General features: G+C 41.8%; 1 protein-coding gene across 7 annotated transcripts; it reads right to left on the bottom strand.

Annotated features, from left to right (window-relative positions):
- Positions 1–1,017: 1,017 nt before the first annotated feature.
- On the bottom strand, positions 1,018–17,435 carry LOC104667896 (zinc finger protein 681). 7 transcript variants are annotated; one of them, XM_010370505.2, is made up of 4 exons: positions 17,289–17,435; positions 13,769–13,895; positions 13,167–13,262; positions 1,018–3,537 (listed from the first exon to the last, which is right to left on the bottom strand). In XM_010370505.2, the coding sequence occupies exons 1-4, from the start codon at positions 17,289–17,291 to the stop codon at positions 1,649–1,651; spliced, it is 2,115 nt and encodes a 704-aa protein (XP_010368807.2). In that variant the 5' UTR covers positions 17,292–17,435; the 3' UTR covers positions 1,018–1,648. The 7 variants fall into 7 exon arrangements, with proteins under 7 accessions (XP_010368807.2, XP_030768538.1, XP_030768540.1 ...); XM_030912678.1 differs by having other exon boundaries at positions 17,161–17,435; XM_030912680.1 differs by lacking the exon at positions 13,769–13,895.
- Between the last annotated feature and the right edge of the window lie 1,774 nt (positions 17,436–19,209).

Consider the following 19,209-nt stretch of genomic DNA (forward strand, 5'->3'; position numbering starts at 1 on the left):
GGGCACAGGAGGTCGCTCCTGGACTAGGTACGAGCTGAGACCGGCGAGGAGGAGGAGGTAGGAGAGACAGGGTCCGTCAGGTTTGGTGGGGACATAGGAGGGGTGGGGGGAAGGGGTGGTTCCGACGAGGACAGAGACGATGGGTCAGGGTAAGGGGGAGGTTGGGCGGGGGACCGAAAGGGGGACAGGGAAAGAGTATCAGGAGGCTCAGAGAAGAAGGAAGAAGGGGGAGGTTGAGTGGGGGACCGAAGGAGGGACAGGGAAAGAGTATCAAGAGGCTCAGAGAAGGAAGAATCCTTCTTCTTCTTGCTTGAGGGAGTAGATTTTGCGAGCAAGACCTAGGCCAACGAACATCGGACACAGACGTCCAGGCCTGAACAAAAGTCCCAAAAGGCCTGAACATAGGGTACCTCAAACCATTTGCCTAGTCTCTTGCAGAAGTTGGTCAGATCCGTGAGAATGTTAAAGTCTAGAGTGCCCTCTGCAGGCCACTGAGACTGGTTATCCAATCTATACTGCGGCCATGCCACTGTGCAGAATAAGTCGCTTTCGTTTTAGGTCTTGGCTGAGACCTAAAGTCTCGAAATTAGCCAAGAGGCACCCCAGAGGGGATTTTGAGTCTGGTTTGGACTGGGCAGCCCCCATGGTCCTGAGGCGGGCAGTCTGGAGGCAGCGGGAGTGTCCTCTCACTGCCACATGGAGTGCGGGGTACGGTGGCTTCTGGGGAGGTTGGATGTCTCCTAGTCCCCGGTGCTGAGGTCACAGTTGACCGGAGGGAGCCCCCGACGTGGCCACGCGTTTCGGACAGGGATTCCCGGAGGGGGCCTGCAGAACAGGGGAAAACTTACCCAGCAGTGATCGAATCAAGTCCTGATTTTTGTGAAACCGGCTCCTGGCGCAGAGAGGAGGTACCAGCTCAGAGGAGAGGAGAGCCTACCCGGACCGGGGGAAGCCTCCTTCCGGGCTTTTGGCACCAATGTAATGTAAATGAAGCCGAGCAAGAAGACACGAGGCAGATGAGAACAAAGGCAGCCTTTATTGGGCTCGCGGGAGAGGTTCACATGTCCTCTAGTGGGAGGGCCGAGGTAGGCGGGGTTTGTAGCTATCAGCTTTCTTGAGGTAGGTTTCGACTTCTGGGGAATAACATGTCCAGGAGCTTGCGCAGAGTGGGGGTTCTTTGGCGGACGCGGGCTTTTTTCGCACACTGACAGTCTTAGCAGGAAGTGAAGGGCAGGCAGTCCTAACAAAGAGCCTGCCATGCCAGGTGATATCACCATGTTGGGTCTAGATTCCTGCCTAACAACTAAAATCCTCTTGATGTTCATAATGTATGTCATCAAAATGAATACTCTTCACTTTAGAGGCTTATATTTTCTGAAAGATTTTTGACGTAATTGCATGTATAATGCTTTTATTAAGTATGAACTCTGATGTTGAGTGAGATGTGAACGGGTATTAATGGCTTTTTCACATTCTGTATATTTGACTTTTTTTTTTCTAGTACAAATCCTTTCCTGTGCAATAAGGTGTAAGCATTGGTTACAAGTTTTGCCACATGCTAAAAACACTTGTAGGTTTTTAGTATGAATTATCTTATGTACAATGAAGTGTGACAACTTTTAAAGGGTTTGTTACATTCTTCAGATTTCTAAGATTTCTCACCAGTATAATTTCCTTTATGTTTAGAAAAATTTGAGGTGTTTTCAAAATCACAGTTACATCTTTTAGGTTTGTAGAGTTTCTCACCAGTATGAATTTTCTTATGTGCAGTAAGGTGTGAGGACTGGTTAAAAGCTTTGCCACATTTTTCACATTGGTAGGGTTTCTCTCCAGTATGAATTCTCTTATGTCTAGTAAGCTGTGAGGACCGGTTAAAGGCTTTGCCACATTCTTCACATGTATAGCGTTTCTCTCTAATATGAATTTTCTTATGTTCAGTAAGTTTTGAGGATGGGTTAGAAGTTTTGCCACATTTTTCACATTGGTAGGGTTTCTCTCCAGCATGAATGCTCTTATGTCTAGTAAGGTGTGAAGAATTATTAAAAGCTTTGCCACATTCTTCACATTTGTAGGGCTTCTCTCCAGTATGAATCATCTTATGTGTAGTAAGGTGCACGGACCGCGTAAAGGCTTTGCCACATTCTTCACATTTGTAGGGCTTCTCTCCAGTATGAATCATCTTATGTGTAGTAAGGTGTGAGGACTGGTTAAAGGCTTTACCACATTCTTCACATTTGTAGGCTTTCTCTCCAGTACGAATTCTCTTATGTCTGCTGAGGTGTGAGGGCTGGTGGAAAGTTTTGCCACATTCCTTATATTTATTGAGTTTCTCTCTAGTATGAATTATCTTATGTGTAGTAAGGGTTGAGGACTGATTAAAGGCTTTGCCACATTCTTCACATTTGTAGGGCTTCTCTCCTGTATGAATTATCTTATGTGTAGTAAGGTTTGAGGGCCGGTTAAAGGCTTTGCCACATTCTTCACATTTGTAGGGCTTCTCTCCAGTATGAATTATCTTATGTCTGGTAAGGTGTGAGGGCCGGTTAAAGGCTTTACCACATTCTTCACATTTGTAGGCTTTCTCTCCAGTATGAATTATCTTATGTCTGGTAAGGTGTGAGGGCCGCTTAAAGGCTTTACCACATTCTTCACATTTGTAGGCTTTCTCTCCAGTATGAATTATCTTATGTCTGGTAAGGTGTGAGGGCCGCTTAAAGGCTTTACCACATTCTTCACATTTGTAGGCTTTCTCTCCAGTATGAATTATCTTATGTCTGCTGAGGTGTGAGGGCTGGTTGAAAGCTTTGCCACATTCCTCATATTCATTGAGTTTCTCTCTAGTATGAATTATCTTATGTGTAGTAAGGGTTGAGGACCGATTAAAGGCTTTGCCACATTCTTCATGTTTGTAGGGATTCTCTCCAGTATTAATTATTTTATGTGTTGTAATGTGTGACGACAGGTTAAAGGCTTCACTACATTCTTCACATTTGTAGAGTTTCTCTGTAGTGTAAATTATCTTATGTGTAGTAAGGTTTGTGAACTGGTTACAGGCTTTGCCACATTCTTCACATTTGTACGGTTTCTCTCCACTATGATTTCTTTTATGTTTAGTAAAGATTAAGGATCCATTAAAGGCTTTTCCACAGTCTTCACATTTGTAGAAATTTACTCTAGTACAAGTTATTTTATGTTGAGTTAGGTTTGAAAACATGTAAAATGATTTGCCAAATTCTTTACATGTAAAAGGTTTTGTTCTGGTGTGTCTTATCTTATGTCCATTTAAATTTGAAAATTTATGAAAGATTTTCATATATTCATCACAATGAAATAGTTTGCTCTGGGTAGCTGGCAAACATTGGTTAAGTCCATTGTAACCTCCTTTTTGCAACCTGCACTCATCCACACTTTTACTACATTTTCTTAACTGTAAATTCTCATGTTCATATTTTCCATAGCTTCTCAGTGTCACTTTTTGGAAAGAATCTTTTATGTTCTGCTCTGGTGAAAAGTCTTGGGCAAAATGAGAACAAGTAACTGAAAGAAATAAAAATAACAAATGACTTCACTTGACAGACTCTAAATATACTTTACAAATCCAACCTATACCATTATACAAATTACATAAGCAAGATGGCATAGCAAAATACCAAAGGCCCTAATTTCTTCTTTTTTTTTTTTTTTTTTTCTGAGATGGAGTCTCAATCTGTCACTTGGGTTGGTCTGCAGCAGCGTGATCTCAGCTCACTGCAAACTCTGCCTCCCAGATTCAAGCAATTCTCTTGCCTCAGCCTCCTGAGTAGCCAGGATTACAGGCATGCACCACCATGCCCAGCTAATTTTTGTATTTTTAGTAGAAAAGGGTTTCACCATGTTGGCCAGGCTGGTCTCAAATTCCTGACCACCTCAGCCTCCCAAAATGCTGGGATTACAGGCATGAGCCACTGTGCCCAGCCCAAAGGCCTTAATTTCTTAATAGAAATATAAATGTAACAAAAACACATTGACCAAAATACATTTGTGGAAAATTTATAAATTAGTTAAGTGTGTGAGCAGAATGCAAAGAGTCACATAGAAAGAAAAGTCTGTTACATTTACCCAACACAGATCTTTCTGCTCCCCAATATAACATAATACCTTTAAAATTGCCAACTTCAATTATTTTGCATATAGACGTATACCTGAGAGCGGGTAATTTATAAAGAAAAAAGGTTGGCAGGATGCGGTGGCTCATGCCTGTAATCACAGCACTTTGGGAGGCCAAGACAGGCGAATCAACTGAGGTCAGGAGTTTGAGACCAGCCTTACCAACATGGTGAAACCCTGTCTCTACTAAAAATACAAAATTAGCCAGGCATGGTGGTACATGCCTGTAATCCCAGCTACTTGGGAGGCTGAGGCAGGAGAATCACTTGAACCAGTGAGGTGGAGGTTGCAGTGAGCCAAGATTGTGCCACTGCAGTCCAGCCTAGGTGACAGAGTGAGACTATGTCTCAAAAAAAAAAAAAAAAAAAAAAAAAAAAAGAAAAGAAAGAAAGAAAGGAAAGAAAAAAAGAAAAAAGGTTATTTGGCACACACTTTGGCAGACTGTACAAGAAGTGTGTGCCAGCATCGGCTTCTGGTGAGGGTTTCACAAAGCTTACAATCATGGTGAAATGCAAAGAGTAACTGAACATATCACATGGCAAGGGACAGAGCAAGTGTGAAATAATGAACCAGTTCTCATTTAAATTAACAGAGGGTAAAGTTTTTGATTACCAAGAGGGTGATGTCAAGCCATTCATGAGAAACTTGCCCCCGTGACCCAAACATCTCCCACCAGGTTCTGCATCCAACATTGAGGACTGCATTGCAGCATAATATTTGGGGAATGTGAACATTTAGGTTATATCATAGACCAACAAGGCTTGACAGACATGTAAAAAACTTTCCAGTTAAAAGCAAGAAAATACACAATATTCTTATCTGCATCTGGTGTATTCTGTTAGGATACACAACAAGTCTTATTAAATTTAAGAATACCAGGTGGGTGCTGTGGCTCATGCCTATAATTTCAACACTTTGGGAGACCAAGATGGGAGGATCTCTTGGGGTCAGAAGTTTGAGACCAGCCTAGGCAACATAGTAGTACTCTGTCCCTACAAATAATCAATAAATTAGCCAGGCATGGTAGTGTATCTCTGTAGTCCCAGCTACTCAGGAGGCTGAGGTGAAAGAAGCACTTGAACCCTGAAGGTTGAGGCTGCAGTAACTGCACTCCAGTCTAGGTAACAGAAAGAGATCCTGTCTCAAAACAACAACAACAACAAATAAATGTAAGAAAATAAAAATTATACACTGAATGTTTTCTGACTAAAACTGAATGAAACTGGAAATTGAGAGCATGAGTAAAACTGGCACATCCAAATATATATGAAAATAACACATACTCTTCAACATAGTTTTACTCAAGGGTCAAAAAATTTAATTTTTCAAAGATGTCTGTACAACTTACAGTAATGAATACATTCAATATAATTTCTATAAAAATCCCCAAAGCACAATTTTTACAAGAATATTGTTTAAAATTTTTAAATTTGATTATAAACTACAGCCAAACACTCATGTGTGAGGTGTTACATATCTAGATTTTAAAATATATTAATAGCTACAAATACAAGGTGGTACTGACACAAAGACAGATAAACAGATGAAAAAACAGAATAGAGAGCCCAGAAATACACTCTTTGGTATATGATTAAATAATCTTTTACAACGTTGCCATGAGCACACAATAGAGAAAAGACAATCTCTTCAAAAAATCATGTTGAAAACTGGACACCAACACTGATAAAGCTGGATTCTTTCTCTGTATCATATACAAAAAATATTTTAAATAAAAAAATATATAAAAATTACTAACAAATCTCTTAGAAAAAAAGAGAAATGATGTGATGTTGGTCTTGGCACCATTTTTTTTTTGATATGACAAATGCATGAACAACAAAGAAAAAAGTAACTACACTACAATTCAAAATTTCCACACATCAAAAAAAACTAGAGTGACAATACCTTGTAGAAAATAAGCAAAAATATTTGCAAATTATATGTGATAAGAGTTAACTGTAGGGAGCTAAAGACCCAAGGGTCATGACCAACTCAGCATTCCACTGAAGGCTATGTGATCAAACAGCAAACTGTTTATCATGAGTGCAGGATGTAGGCAAATTCACATCTGTGCCTGCCACCAGAAGGTTTGCTGAGGGCAGTCACTCCCTGGTGCCGTGCCGTGCTCCTTGAGGTTATCTACTGGAATATCTGGAGACTACTGTTCAAAGAATGCAGTCATGCAAGCCTGCCCTAGGTGACTGACAACCACCCCCTTCTCCCTTCTCCCTATCTCTTTTACTCAATAAATACAAAGGGCTATAGAAGTTCAGCGCCCTTGTTCACTAGAAGCAAGGAGCCCCCTGACCCCTTCTTCCAAATATACTCTTTTGTTTTTGTCTTTATTCCCGCATTCACCTTCCTTTGTTCAGTCAAGCAAGGTCCATGGCAGTTAATACTGAGAATATATAAATAAGTCTTAAATGGACTAATAATTGAAATTAGTTTTCATCAAAAAAAAAAAAATACAAAAATGGGAAAAAGCATTTGAAAGGACACAGGAAATTACATTTGTACAGAAATGCATAAAAATCACATGAAAAAATCAACTCAAACCAATTAGAATGGCCACTATCAATTTTTTAAAAACATTAAAACTGTTGATGAACTGAAAACCTGTTACTGTTGGTGTAAAACAAGGATGCAGCCACTGTTTTTAAATGTTATAAATGTTACTCAAATAATTCAAAATGGAATTATTAAAACCAACAATTCAATTTGTAAATTGATATGCAAACTCTGCAATGTAGGACCTAGAAGGCATATCTGAACACTGATGTTTACTGTAGCAGTATTAACAAAACCCAAAAGACTTGAAGCAACCCTTTCTTGACTTATAAATACATCAAAAAATATAACATATAAGTACAATGGAGTATTATTCAGCCTTAAAAAAAATATTGACACACTTTAAGACAAACTTTGAAAATATTATGTCACCTGAAATAAGCCAGTAACAAAATGATGGATACTATATGATCTCATTTATAGGAGATATCTTAAGTAGTTACACTCATAAAAACAGAAAGTAGAAGGATATTTGTCAAGGGCTGGAGAAAGGGTAAAATGTTCAGCTGTTACTTAACGGATATTGAGTTTTAGTTTTATAAGATGTAAAATTTTTAGAAGTCTTTTGCATAACAATGTGAATATACTTAACATGCCTGATATGTACAGCTTTTTTTTGAGACAGGGTCTCATTCTGTCACGAAAGGCAGAGTGCAGTGGCACAATTATGGCTGAGTGTAGCCTCAAATTCTCAGACTCAAGTAATCTTCCTCTCTCAATCTTTCAAAGAGCTGGGACCACAGTTGCATACAACCATGCCTGGGTTAAAAAAAAAAAAAAATTGTAGAGAGGGAATCTCCATATGTTGCCCAGGCTGGTCTCAAACTTTTGGAATCAAGCAATCCTCCTGCCTTAACATCCCCAAATTCTGGGATTACACATGTAAGCCACAACCATGCCTGGCCCTGAAATGTACGCTTCAACAGACTTAAGACGGTAAATTTTATGTTATGTCTTTTTACAATTAATTTTTCTCAAAACAAATCTGAAAAAACACAGAATCATAAATCTTTTCATAAATTATCTTCAAATCACAAAAGTGTTTCTCTCACACAGAGCAAATATATATTCATCATTAAACACATGGTGAAAATAAAACTATTTCCATGACTACTCAATTAGACAAGATAAAACAACCACTGAAAATTAAGAAAATAAAAAAGTCGGCGGCGGGGGGCAGTGGGCCAGGCACAGTGGCTCATGCCAGTAATCTCAGCACTTTGGGAGACCGAGGTGAGCAGATCACCTGAGGTTGGAAGTTTGAGACCAGCCTGGCCAATATATGAAACCCCATCTCTACTAAAAATACAAAAATTATCTGGGTGTGGTGACATGCGCCTGTAATCCCAGTTACTTGGGTGGCTGAGACTGGAGAATTGCTTGAACCTGGGAGGCAGAGGTTGCAGTTAGCCGAGATCATGCCATTGCACTCCAGCCTGGGAGACAGAGTAAGATTCCATCTCAAAAAAAAAGAAACAAAAAGAAAAAGAAAAAAAAAATCAACTAAGAAAGAATATGTACAAGATAAGTCATAACCAAAATTGCGGTTATATTTATAGATAAACACACAAATATATATATATTGTCATTGTGATAGACATGCGGCTGATGTATCTCTTAAGTAAATCCCACATTGACTTAAAATGTACAAACAGAATGGCAAATTGTCTGAAATTATAATACATATGTAAAACTAAAAAGCACAAGAAACTAATATTAAGAAACCTACACTAAAAAAACACACTAGTATGAACCATAAAACAATAATGAGAGAAATGTTTACTCAAAATATGGTTTGCAGCCAGGTGTGGTGGCTCACGCCTGTAATCCCAGCACTTAGGGAGGCTGAGGTGGACAAATCACCTGAGGTCAGAAGTAGGAGACCAGCCTGGCCAACATGGGGAAACCCCATCTCTACCAAAAATATGAAAATCAGCCAGGCCTCGCGGAATGTGCCTGTAGTCCCAGATACTCCGGAGGCTCAAGTGGTAGGATCCCTTGAACATGGGAGGCAGAGATTGCAGTGAGCTGAAATCACTCCACTGCACTTCAGCCTAGGCAACAGATTGAGACTGCATCTCCAAAAAAAAAAAAAAAGACCAGGCGCAGTGGCTCACACCTGTAATCCCAGCACTTTGGGAGGCTGAGGTAGGTGGATCATCTGAGGTTGGGGGTTCAAGACCAGCCTGACCAAAATGGAGAAACTCCGTCTCTACTGAAAAAAAAGTACAAAATCAGCCAGGCATGGTGGCATATGCCTGTAATCCCAGCTACTAGGGAGGCTGAGGCAGGAGAATTGCTTGAACCTGGCAGGTGGAGGCTGCAGTGAGCCGAGACTGCGCCATTGCACTCCAGCCTGTGCAACTGCACTCCAGCCTGTGCAATAAGAGCAAAACTCCACCTCAAAAAAAAAAAAAAAAAAAAAAAAAAAAAAAAAAAAAAAAAAAAGAAAGATGTGGTTTGCAATACTGATGCACCATTAAAAATTTCTCTAAATAGGCCGGGTGCGGTGGCTCACACATGCAATCCCAGCACTTTGGGTGGCTGAGATGGGTGGATCACCTGAGGTTGGGAGTTCAAGACCAGCCTGACCAACATGGTGAAACCCCGTCTCTAGGAAAATACAAAATTAGCCAGCCAGTTTGGCACATGGATGCAACCCTAGCTACTCGGGAGTCTGAGGCAGGAGAATCGCTTCAACCTGGGAGGCAGAAGTTGCAGTGACCCTAGACTGCGCCATTGTACTCTAGCCTGAAGACAGAGTAAGATTCCGTCTCAAAAAAAAAAAAAAAAAAAAAAAAAAAATTCTATTCTCTAAATCACTATAATATGTGACTGTGTACTCACAGAAGGCAGGTATTTTGAATAACTGGCATGTGCTCCACGGCAGTAAAATTTCAAAGAAAATGAAGTGCAATCATAAACAGAAGATTCTAATGAAAACATTTTAATAAATAAGCATTTAAAAGAAACTAACGAGAAACTTTTAATAAATAAGCATTTAAAAGAAACTAGAGACAATTTTTTTTTTTTTTTTTTTTTTTTTTTTTTTTTTGAGGTGGAGTCTCGCTCTGTCGCCCGGACTGGAGTGCAGTGGCCAGATCTCAGCTCACTGCAAGCTCCGCCTCCCGGGTTTACGCCATTCTCCTGCCTCAGCCTCCCGAGTAGCTGGGACTACAGGCGCCCGCCACCTCGCCCGGCTAGTTTTTTGTATTTTTAGTAGAGACGGGGTTTCACCATGTTAGCCAGGATGGTCTCGATCTCCTGACCTCGTGATCCGCCCGTCTCGGCCTCCCAAAGTGCTGGGATTACAGGCTTGAGCCACCGCGCCCGGCCAATTTTTTTTTTTTTTGAGACAGAGTCTTGCTGTCACCCAGGCTGGAGTGCAGTGGCACAGTCTCCGCTTACTGCAACCTCTGCCTCCCGGGTTCATGCCATTCTCTTGCCTCAGCCTCCTGAGTAGCCGGGACTACAGGAGCCTGCCACCATGCCTGGCTAATTTTTTTTTTTTGTTATTTTTTGTAGAGACGGGGTTTCACCATGTGAGCCTGGATGGTCTCTATCTCCTGACCTCGTGATCTGCCCACTTCGGCCTCCCAAAGTGCTGGCATTACAGGCGTGAGCCACCGCACCGGGTCTGAGGTTGGGAAATTGCTTCAGGCCAGGATTTCAAAACCAGCCTGGGTTATGTAGCAAGACTCAATCTCCAAATTAAGTGCCTTTAGGAGAGCTTTGAGACCCACGGAGGGAGTTGTGAAACTGCTAATGCCCAATTCTGTGGAGTGCTCCTTTCCAGAAGGCAGGTGGCAAACTACAGAACTCCAGTTTTTCAGTATAGACCAGGAAATGGCCTACCCAACTTGGTCTTCTGATAGTTCTGAAGTTACCCTGTAATCATCTCATACTTTTCCCAGCCACAGTCTGTAAGAGGTCACACCCTTTCAGAGGCCTTGAGAAAGATACCCACTTATAGCCATGCAGCAGGCCTGCAGACCTTGGCCTTTACTGTGGTCCCTGAAGCAGTTCAATGACTCAGTTTCAGATACTTGAGCCACAGTTCACAGCCGGTTCTGCCTATGTTGAAACCCACTCAGTGACCTGGAAAAATCCTCTCTGATACACAGTGAATGCCATACTCATCCACATTCTTAAATAAGACTTACCATATACAGACCTGACTGCAGAAACCTGCCCTAGTGTCTGCCCTACAGGTCAGTCTTGAGAGAAATTCAGTCTGTCCAAAAAATAAAATGTGAATTACAACTACCCAAACCCCTTGTAAGAAGCTAACTGAAGGTAGACCCCAGTGCAGACCCAGCAGCCTTGTGACCAAGCTACATCCCCTTTCCACTACAAACCCAGAGGGCATCGCATTACCCTGGGGGCCCAATAAAAGATCTTTACCTTCTGAAAACAGGTTATAAAAACTTGAAGAGGTGTTTGCTTTTTCAAGTTTAAAGACACTAATACAAAACTGCATTTTGCCTATTGTCAATGCTTCTATTTTAACAAAGAACATTAAGTATGTGGCAAAAGAATTAGTCAAAAAAATGAAAAAGAACCATTGAAACTGAAGACAAGGGCCGGGCATGGTGGCTCATGCCTGTAATCTCAGCACTTTGGGAGGCCGAGGCGGGTGGATCACAAGGTCAGGAGTTCAAGACTAGCCTGGTCAACATACTGAAACCCATCTATACTAAAAATACAAAAAGTAGCCAGGCATGGTGGTGCGTGCCTGTAGTCCCAGCTATTTGGGAGGCTGAGGCAGGATAATTGCTTGAACCTGGGAGGCAGAGGTTGCTGTGAGCCGAGATTGTGCCACTGTACTCCAGCCTGGGCAAGAGACTGAGACTCTGTCTCAAAAAAGAAACAACAACAAAAAAATCCTATTTACGACAGCATTAAAATAAATTTCTGAGAAGAAATGTAATCAAAGAGGTAGAAAATCTTTACAATGAAAGATATATGAAAGAAATTAGAAAAGACACAAATAAATTTAGAAATATTTCATGTCTATAGATTGAAAGAATAAATACTGTTAAAGTGCCATGTTGGCCAGGCGCGGTGGCTCACGCCTGTAATCCCAGCACTTTGGGAGGCTGAGGCAGGCAGATCAGGAGGTCAAGAGATGGAGACCATCCTGGCCAACATAGTGAAACTCTGTCTCTTAGCATACTAAAACAAAACATAGCTGGGCGTGGTGGTGAGCTCCTGTTCCAGCTACTTGGGGGGCTGAGGCAGGATAATAGCTTGAACCTGGAAGGGAGAGGTTTCAGTGAGCCAAGATTGTGCCACTGCACTCCAGCCTGGCGAAAGAGCGAGATTTCGTCTCAAAATAAAAAGTGCCATGTTAATGGCACTTAGATCTATAGATTCAAAAAATGGCACTGGGATCTATAGATCCAATAAACTCCCTATCAAAATTCCAGTGGCGTTTTACAGTAATTAAAAATACAAGTCTAAAATTTACATATGAAACTACAATAAACTTTGAATAGTGAAAGCACTCTTGAGAAAATAAAAACAAAGCTGAACGACATCATACTTTGTAATTTCAAACTATATTTGAAGACTATAGTAATACAAACAGGATGGAATGTGCAGAAAGAGGAACAAAAACCTACTTCTCTCACACATTTCAGAGATGATGTAAAAAGAGAACTTAAAAAATAGTTTAACATAGAGTTTCTCAAAATTATGCAGGTATCTGTGTGTCCCCCAAAACAATGGAAAAGCACTCAGATTGTGCAGTCTCTTATATGCCATTAAGAAGACTTTGGTTCTCACTCTAAATTAGAAGGCAGATCACTGAAGGGAAAGCGGAGTCCTAAGAGAACTTAAAAGCATAAGACAGAAGATGCTCTTATGTGAGAGCAAAACAGAAAAACTCAGCCAGGTGCTGTGGCTCATGCCTGTAATCCCAGCACTTTCAGAGGCCAAGGCGGGTGAATCACCTGAGGTTAGGAGTTCAAGACCAGCCTGGTCAACACACAGTGAAACCCCGTCTCTACTAAAAAAAATACAAAAATTAGCTGGGCATGGTGGCGCACACCTGTAGTCCCAGCTACCTGGGAAGCTGAGGCAGGAGAATCGCTTGAACCCCGAAGGTGGAGGTTGCAGTGAAGCCGAGACTGTGCCACTGCACTCCAGCCTGGGTGACAGAACGAGACTCCATCTCTCAAAAGAAAAAAAAAAAAAGAAAAGAAAAACTTGGGCTTTCCAGAAGTGAGCTGAGATTGAGATTGTGCCACTGCACTCCAGCCTGGGTGACAGAGTAAGACTCCATCTCTCAAAGGAAAAAAAAAGAAAAGAAAAGAAAAACTCAGGCTTTCCAGAAACTATTTCCTTTGGAACATAGCTTCCCAAATCACATTATTAAGGACTAGCTTTTTCTTTGACTTTTAAACCGTTCATCTATGTTATCTGTTGTATTCACTTTCACTCTCACCTACCTGGGGGTTTGGCCACTATCCTATGTCTCTTTCTAGTCCAAGGCTCTTTTTCTTGCTCCAGACAGGTGATCAGATCTGGCTTAGAGACAGCAATACCTGTTTTATTGAAAATAAATAACATAAATCTTGCTTATATTCTCTAATCACCAACATGGCAATGTGCTCAGTAAAGAGGGTGAAACAGAAGATTCTTGTAAATCAATTCCAAAATACTAATTTATAAAAGAAATTTCTAAATATTTAGAAAATATTTTAAATTTGTTAGTTCTTAATTTCACTGTCCAGTACAACAAATCAAAAATTAGTGTTGGCAATTAGATTTTAAAGTGTGGGCAATAATATTTTATGCCACTAAACTTCTGGAATTACCACTCTAATCTAGAGTGAAGAATACAGATTAGCTCAGGAATGCAGAAAGTTCAGGGCAAGATGAAACAGCTTAAAGAAATTCTTTTCTACAGACATGAAACCCTAAGATTTTTATAAAAACAGGGATCTGAAACTCACTTATGCAAAGCATAAATTACCTAAAAACATTACACAAAAAAGAAAAATGAAACCTTTAGGATATAATAGGAATTCTGTATTGAAGTTATCCTCACCCAAGAAGACCAGGTTTCTGTAGTTCTCTAACATCACATTCCTATACAAATTCTGCTGTGCAGTGTCCAGGCATTGCCACTCCTCCAGAGAGAATTCTATGGCCACATCCCTAAATTTCAGTGGTTCCTGAAAATCACACACACACATACACATACGTATTTACAAAGTGGCCATGGAAAGAATTTATAATTTGATTCAAGGTAAAATAACAAAGTGAAGAAAACTGGTTCTGACTTACATAAATGACTGAAATTATTCAATAAAATAATTTTTTTTTTACACAGGAACATTCTCTGATCTATTCTCTATGAGAAAAGAAAGTGGTATTAGATCTATAACACCAGACCTAAATAAATCACCAGTCAGAATGGTAATTATTAAAAAGTCAAGAAACAATAAATGCTGGTGAGGCTGTGGAGAAATATGAATGCTTTTACAATGTTGGTGGGAATGTAAATTAGTTCAACCATTGTGGAAGACAGTGTGGTGATTCCTCAAGGATCTAGGACCAGAAATACCATTTGACCCAGTGATACCATTCCGGAGTATATACTCCCAAGAATATAAATCATTCTACTATAAAGACACATATGTTTACTGCATCACTGTTCACAATAGCAAAGATATGGAACCAACCTAAATGCCCATCAATGACAGAATGGATAAAGAAAATGTGGTACATACACAACCATGGAATACTATGCAGCCATAAAAAGGAATGAGATCATGTATTTTGCAGGGACATGGATGCAGCTGAAAGCTATTATCCTCAGAAAACTAACACAGGAACAGAAAACCAAACACTGCATGTTGTCACTCATTAGTAAGAATTGAACAACGAGCACTCATAAACACAAGGAGAGAAACCACATACACCCGGGCCAGTCGGGGTGTGGGGGGACGAGGAGAGAAAGAGCATTAGGATAAATAGCTAATGCATGCTGGGCTTAAAACCTAGATGATGGGTTGATAAGTACAGCAAACCACCATGACACATGTATACCTATGTAACAAACCTACACGTTCTGCACTTGTATCCCAAAACTTAAAGTAAAATAGAAAAAAAAAATATTATAAAAGACTATACTTAGAAATAAATAACAAAAATTTTTCAATTTTTTTTTTTTTTGAGTTGCAGTCTCGCTCTGTCACCCAAGCTGGAGTGCCATGACATGATCTTGGCTCACTGCAACCTCTCTCTCATGGGTTCAAGCAATTCTCCAACCTCAGCCTCCAGAGTAGCTGGGATTACAGATGTCCATCACCACACCCGGCTAATGTTTGTATTTTTAGTAGAGACAGGCTTTCACCATGTTGGCCAGGCTGGTCTCAAACTCCTCACCTCGTGATCCACTTGCCATGGCCTCCCAAAATGCTGGGATTACAGGCATGAGCCACCTCAACCGGCTTATAAAAGTTATAGTTAAAAGTGCTGAGATACAACAAAAGAAAAAAGAAAAAAGATTATGTTACAGGGCACTGTGCCTGAGATAACACATTATGTAATTTAATTTTTATAACACCCTGAGAGCTGGTACTGCTTAATAATTCCCAGGATTTAGATTAAAAGTCCAGCATTTTTATTTCTTCTGTTTCTCTGTCATTGATTTTTTTTAAAAAAAATATAAACAATAAAAGTTAAATATAGACAGAGAGAAATGCAGAAGGAATTTAATGTATTTTAGAAAAATTTATATTCTTCCAATTTTTAGTATATGTGCTGCCGAAGCGAGCACAGAAAAATTTATATTCTTTATGTTTACTTTTTTGTGACTTGTGGAGCAACTCCTAGATCTGTAGGAATAGAAAACAAGTTGCTAGATAGAATGCAAGTACTAGTTTCAATAAAAAATTATAACCCTAAAATATATACTTTATTTTTAAAATTTATTTGCTTTTGTGTTTCAGGAATTGTAAGCACCAGCTCTAGAAAGGCAGCAGAATTCACCAGTCAAAACTCTGATCTCCACTAATCAGTTCTATGAGGCAACACCTCAGGGTAGGGCCAGACCTATATAAGGCCTCCAAAAAGGTGAACTTGAGCAGAACTGGGGCAGCGAGTGGACTCTATGTAGAATTCTGTTCTCTATGCTACTGGGATATTTCCAGTTCTGTTTTTCCTAAATTTACCTTAAAAAAAAATTTAAATCTCAGAGTTTGTATAATTTTAACCTTTCTTAGAAACTGCCCTATCAATTATATGTAACATATACTAATAAGCAATTTAAACAAATTTATAAAGGTTTTCTAGGGTAATTTTATTAAAAGATAAATATGTAATAACAAGGTAAAAGAAATAAATATCCCTTCAGGTGATGACATCACAAGTCACAATTATATAAAGAAAGTGGCACAAATAGAGCCCAAGTTTTCTGCACACATCTGTTTATTGTACCAATTATATGATGTTTAATTTAACCATTTATCCAGCTGTTAGTCTAGACTAAAATCTCCTGGATTGTAGGGACCATGACTGCTTCATCTATTTTTCTAATGGCCATATGAAACGAAAACAATTTAGCCGGGCGTGGTGGCACATGTCTGTAATTACAACTACTGTAATTACAACTACAATTACAAGCCTGAAGCTACTCAAAATAAAAAATCAGGTTTTTGAAATCCCATAAAAAAGCAAACACAAAAACAGCCACTTTGACCGAGGAGAGAGTGGGATGGAGGGGTTTAGGAGGCTACTCGTTTCACCTCCTAGCCCCATGTGGAGGAGGCTGCCTCCAACAGCCTGGCCTCGTGTTCTGCCCGCCTCAGCCTCCCAAAGTGCTGGGATTACAGGCATGAGCCACCGCGCCAACTCTTTTGACTCCCATACATTTTTTATTTTTATTTTTATTTATTTTTTTTTTTTTTGAGACGGAGTCTCGCTCTATCGCCCAGGCTGGAGTGCAATGGCCGGATCTCAGCTCACTGCAAGCTCTGCCTCCCGGGTTTACGCCATTCTCCTGCCTCAGCCTCCCGAGTAGCTGGGACTATAGGCGCCCGCCACCTCACCCGGCTAGTTTTTTGTATTTTTTAGTAGAGACGGGGTTTCACGGTGTTAGCCAGGATGGTCTCGATCTCCTGACCTCGTGATCCACCCGTCTCGGCCTCCCAAAGTGCTGGGATTACAGGCTTGAGCCACCGCGCCCGGCACATTTTTTAATAGAAGGAAAGAGAAACCGGAACGCCACGGGCCAAAGCTCTTCCCATTCATGAACCCGGCATACGTCTGTATTCCTCCCTGACGACCCTCCCGTGGTCCCTGCACAATCCGGGAGAGACCCCGCGTTGCAGGTACGGAGCCGTCCAGAGAGAGCTGCAGGCCAGGACGCAGGCACTGACTAGGGAACAGACAGGACGCCCGGGGGGTTGGCTGGCTGCGCAGCCGCCATCTTACCGTCGAAGGGGACTGAGGCCGACCTGGGCGAGAACTCAGGGTGCAGACTGTGGAACTGACTGCGGGGAAGCCTGAGTCCCGCCATAGCCCCTTCCCGTCTCTCGGGATGTCGGACCCGGCATTCTCACCATTTCTAGGTTTCCGGGGGCCCTGGCGTCTTAGCTATGGATCTCCAATAACTGCAGGTCACTGAGCCACAGAGACTGGGCCTCTAGAAGGAGAGGACACAGAGCAGTGAAGTCGAAACCTCGAGCTCCGGCTGGAGAGACACAAAGGCCCCGCCAAACCCGGAAGCCGCCCTGTCCGCTCTACGTGCATTCCTGATTGGACAGTTCCCAGCCCAGCGTCCCTGATTAGATAATAAGTAAAACCCCACCCCCTCAGGTCCTGAATGACAGAAGACGTGATCAGATGCTCGGCTGAATGAAGACTAACAGCCTAAGTTGCAGCCTTTTCAGACAGGGCTCCCTCCCAGAGCTGAGCCGGGCCCACCCAAAAGGGTATTCTGTGTAAGTCACATGCATTTCAAATAATGGACTAGATAGCTATTCAAAAATAAATACATATATAATAACGATTATTTTAAAATTTCAACTTTTATGACCGTCCTGCTTTCTGGCAGCCATAGTCCCTACCCTGACAGCCCCCAGCCCAGATGGCATTCAAATCTGCCTGGATGGGCTTGAAGCCCGTCACTCACCTGCTCTTTAGCACTGCCTTGTGTTGGTTACTCAGGCCCTGGGGGAGGAGGTGGGGATTGTAGATCGCGGGTGGGAACCACCTCACACCCAGAGTTCACCTGGTCTCAGGCCAGCAAGCAAGCCCATGAAGCACAGCTCTAGACCCTGAGCCTTGGCACCTCCAGCTGCACTTTCTATTTATATATCAGGTTTTTTTTTTTTTTTAATTTTTATTTATTTATTTTTAGACGGAGCCTTGCTCTGTTGCCCAGGCTGGAGTGCAGTGGCACAATCTCAGATCACCACAACCTCTGCCTTACGGGTTCAAGCGATTCTCCTGCCTCAGCCTCCTGAGGAGCTGGGACTACAGGTACGTGCCACCATGCCTGGCTAATTTTTGTATTTTTAGTAGAGACGGGGTTTCACTATGTTGGCCAGGCTGGTCTTGAACTCCTGACCTCGTGATCCACACCCCTCAGCTTCCCAAAGTGCTGGGGTTACAGGTGTGAGCCACCGCTCCCGGCTATATATCAGGTTTTTAAAACCATAAACAGACACAAAAGCAGCCACTTTGATTGAGGAGAAAGTGGGAGCCTAAAGCAGCTGACCCTCAAACAGCTTCACCAAGCCCCAGGCCAGGCCATCTGAACACTCCAAGGCCACATGATAGTTACAGAGGATGACAGTTCCCACAGGTACTTATCAAACACTGTGCTAGCTTCTCAGTCACAGAGTCTCAGAATTTCTCCTTGCCAATACCCTGTGAGGGGAGGCCCTGACTCACTAGAGCACAGGAGGTTCCTAAGCTCTTTCTAGGAAATGGTTAACAAAGTGTGGAGGTGGGCCGGGCGCGGTGGCTCAAGCCTGTAATCCCAGCACTTTGGGAGGCCGAGACGGGCGGATCACGAGGTCAGGAGATCGAGACCATCCTGGCTAACACGGTGAAACCCCGTCTCTACTAAAAAATACAAAAACTAGCCGGGCGAGGTGGCGGGCGCCTGTAGTCCCAGCTACTTGGGAGGCTGAGGCAGGAGAATGGCGTGGACCCGGGAGGCGGAGCTTGCAGTGAGCTGAGATCGGGCCACTGCACTCCAGCCTGGGCGACAGAGCGAGACTCCGTCTCAAAAAAAAAAAAAAAAAAAAAAAAGTGTGGAGGTGGAGGAAAGCCCAGTCAGAACAAGTGACTTCCCAGGGTTTCCCTAGACTCCATCCCCTCCTCCACATGGGGCTAGGAGGTGAAACGAGCAGCCTCCTAAACCCCTCCATCCCACTCTCTCCTCGGTCAAAGTGGCTGTTTTTGTGTTTGCTTTTTTATGGGATTTCAAAAACCTGATTTTTTATTTTGAGTAGCTTCAGGCTTGTGTGTATT

This window comes from Rhinopithecus roxellana, chromosome 12 (assembly GCF_007565055.1).
Source record: "Rhinopithecus roxellana isolate Shanxi Qingling chromosome 12, ASM756505v1, whole genome shotgun sequence".
Taxonomy (NCBI): Eukaryota; Metazoa; Chordata; class Mammalia; order Primates; family Cercopithecidae; genus Rhinopithecus; species Rhinopithecus roxellana.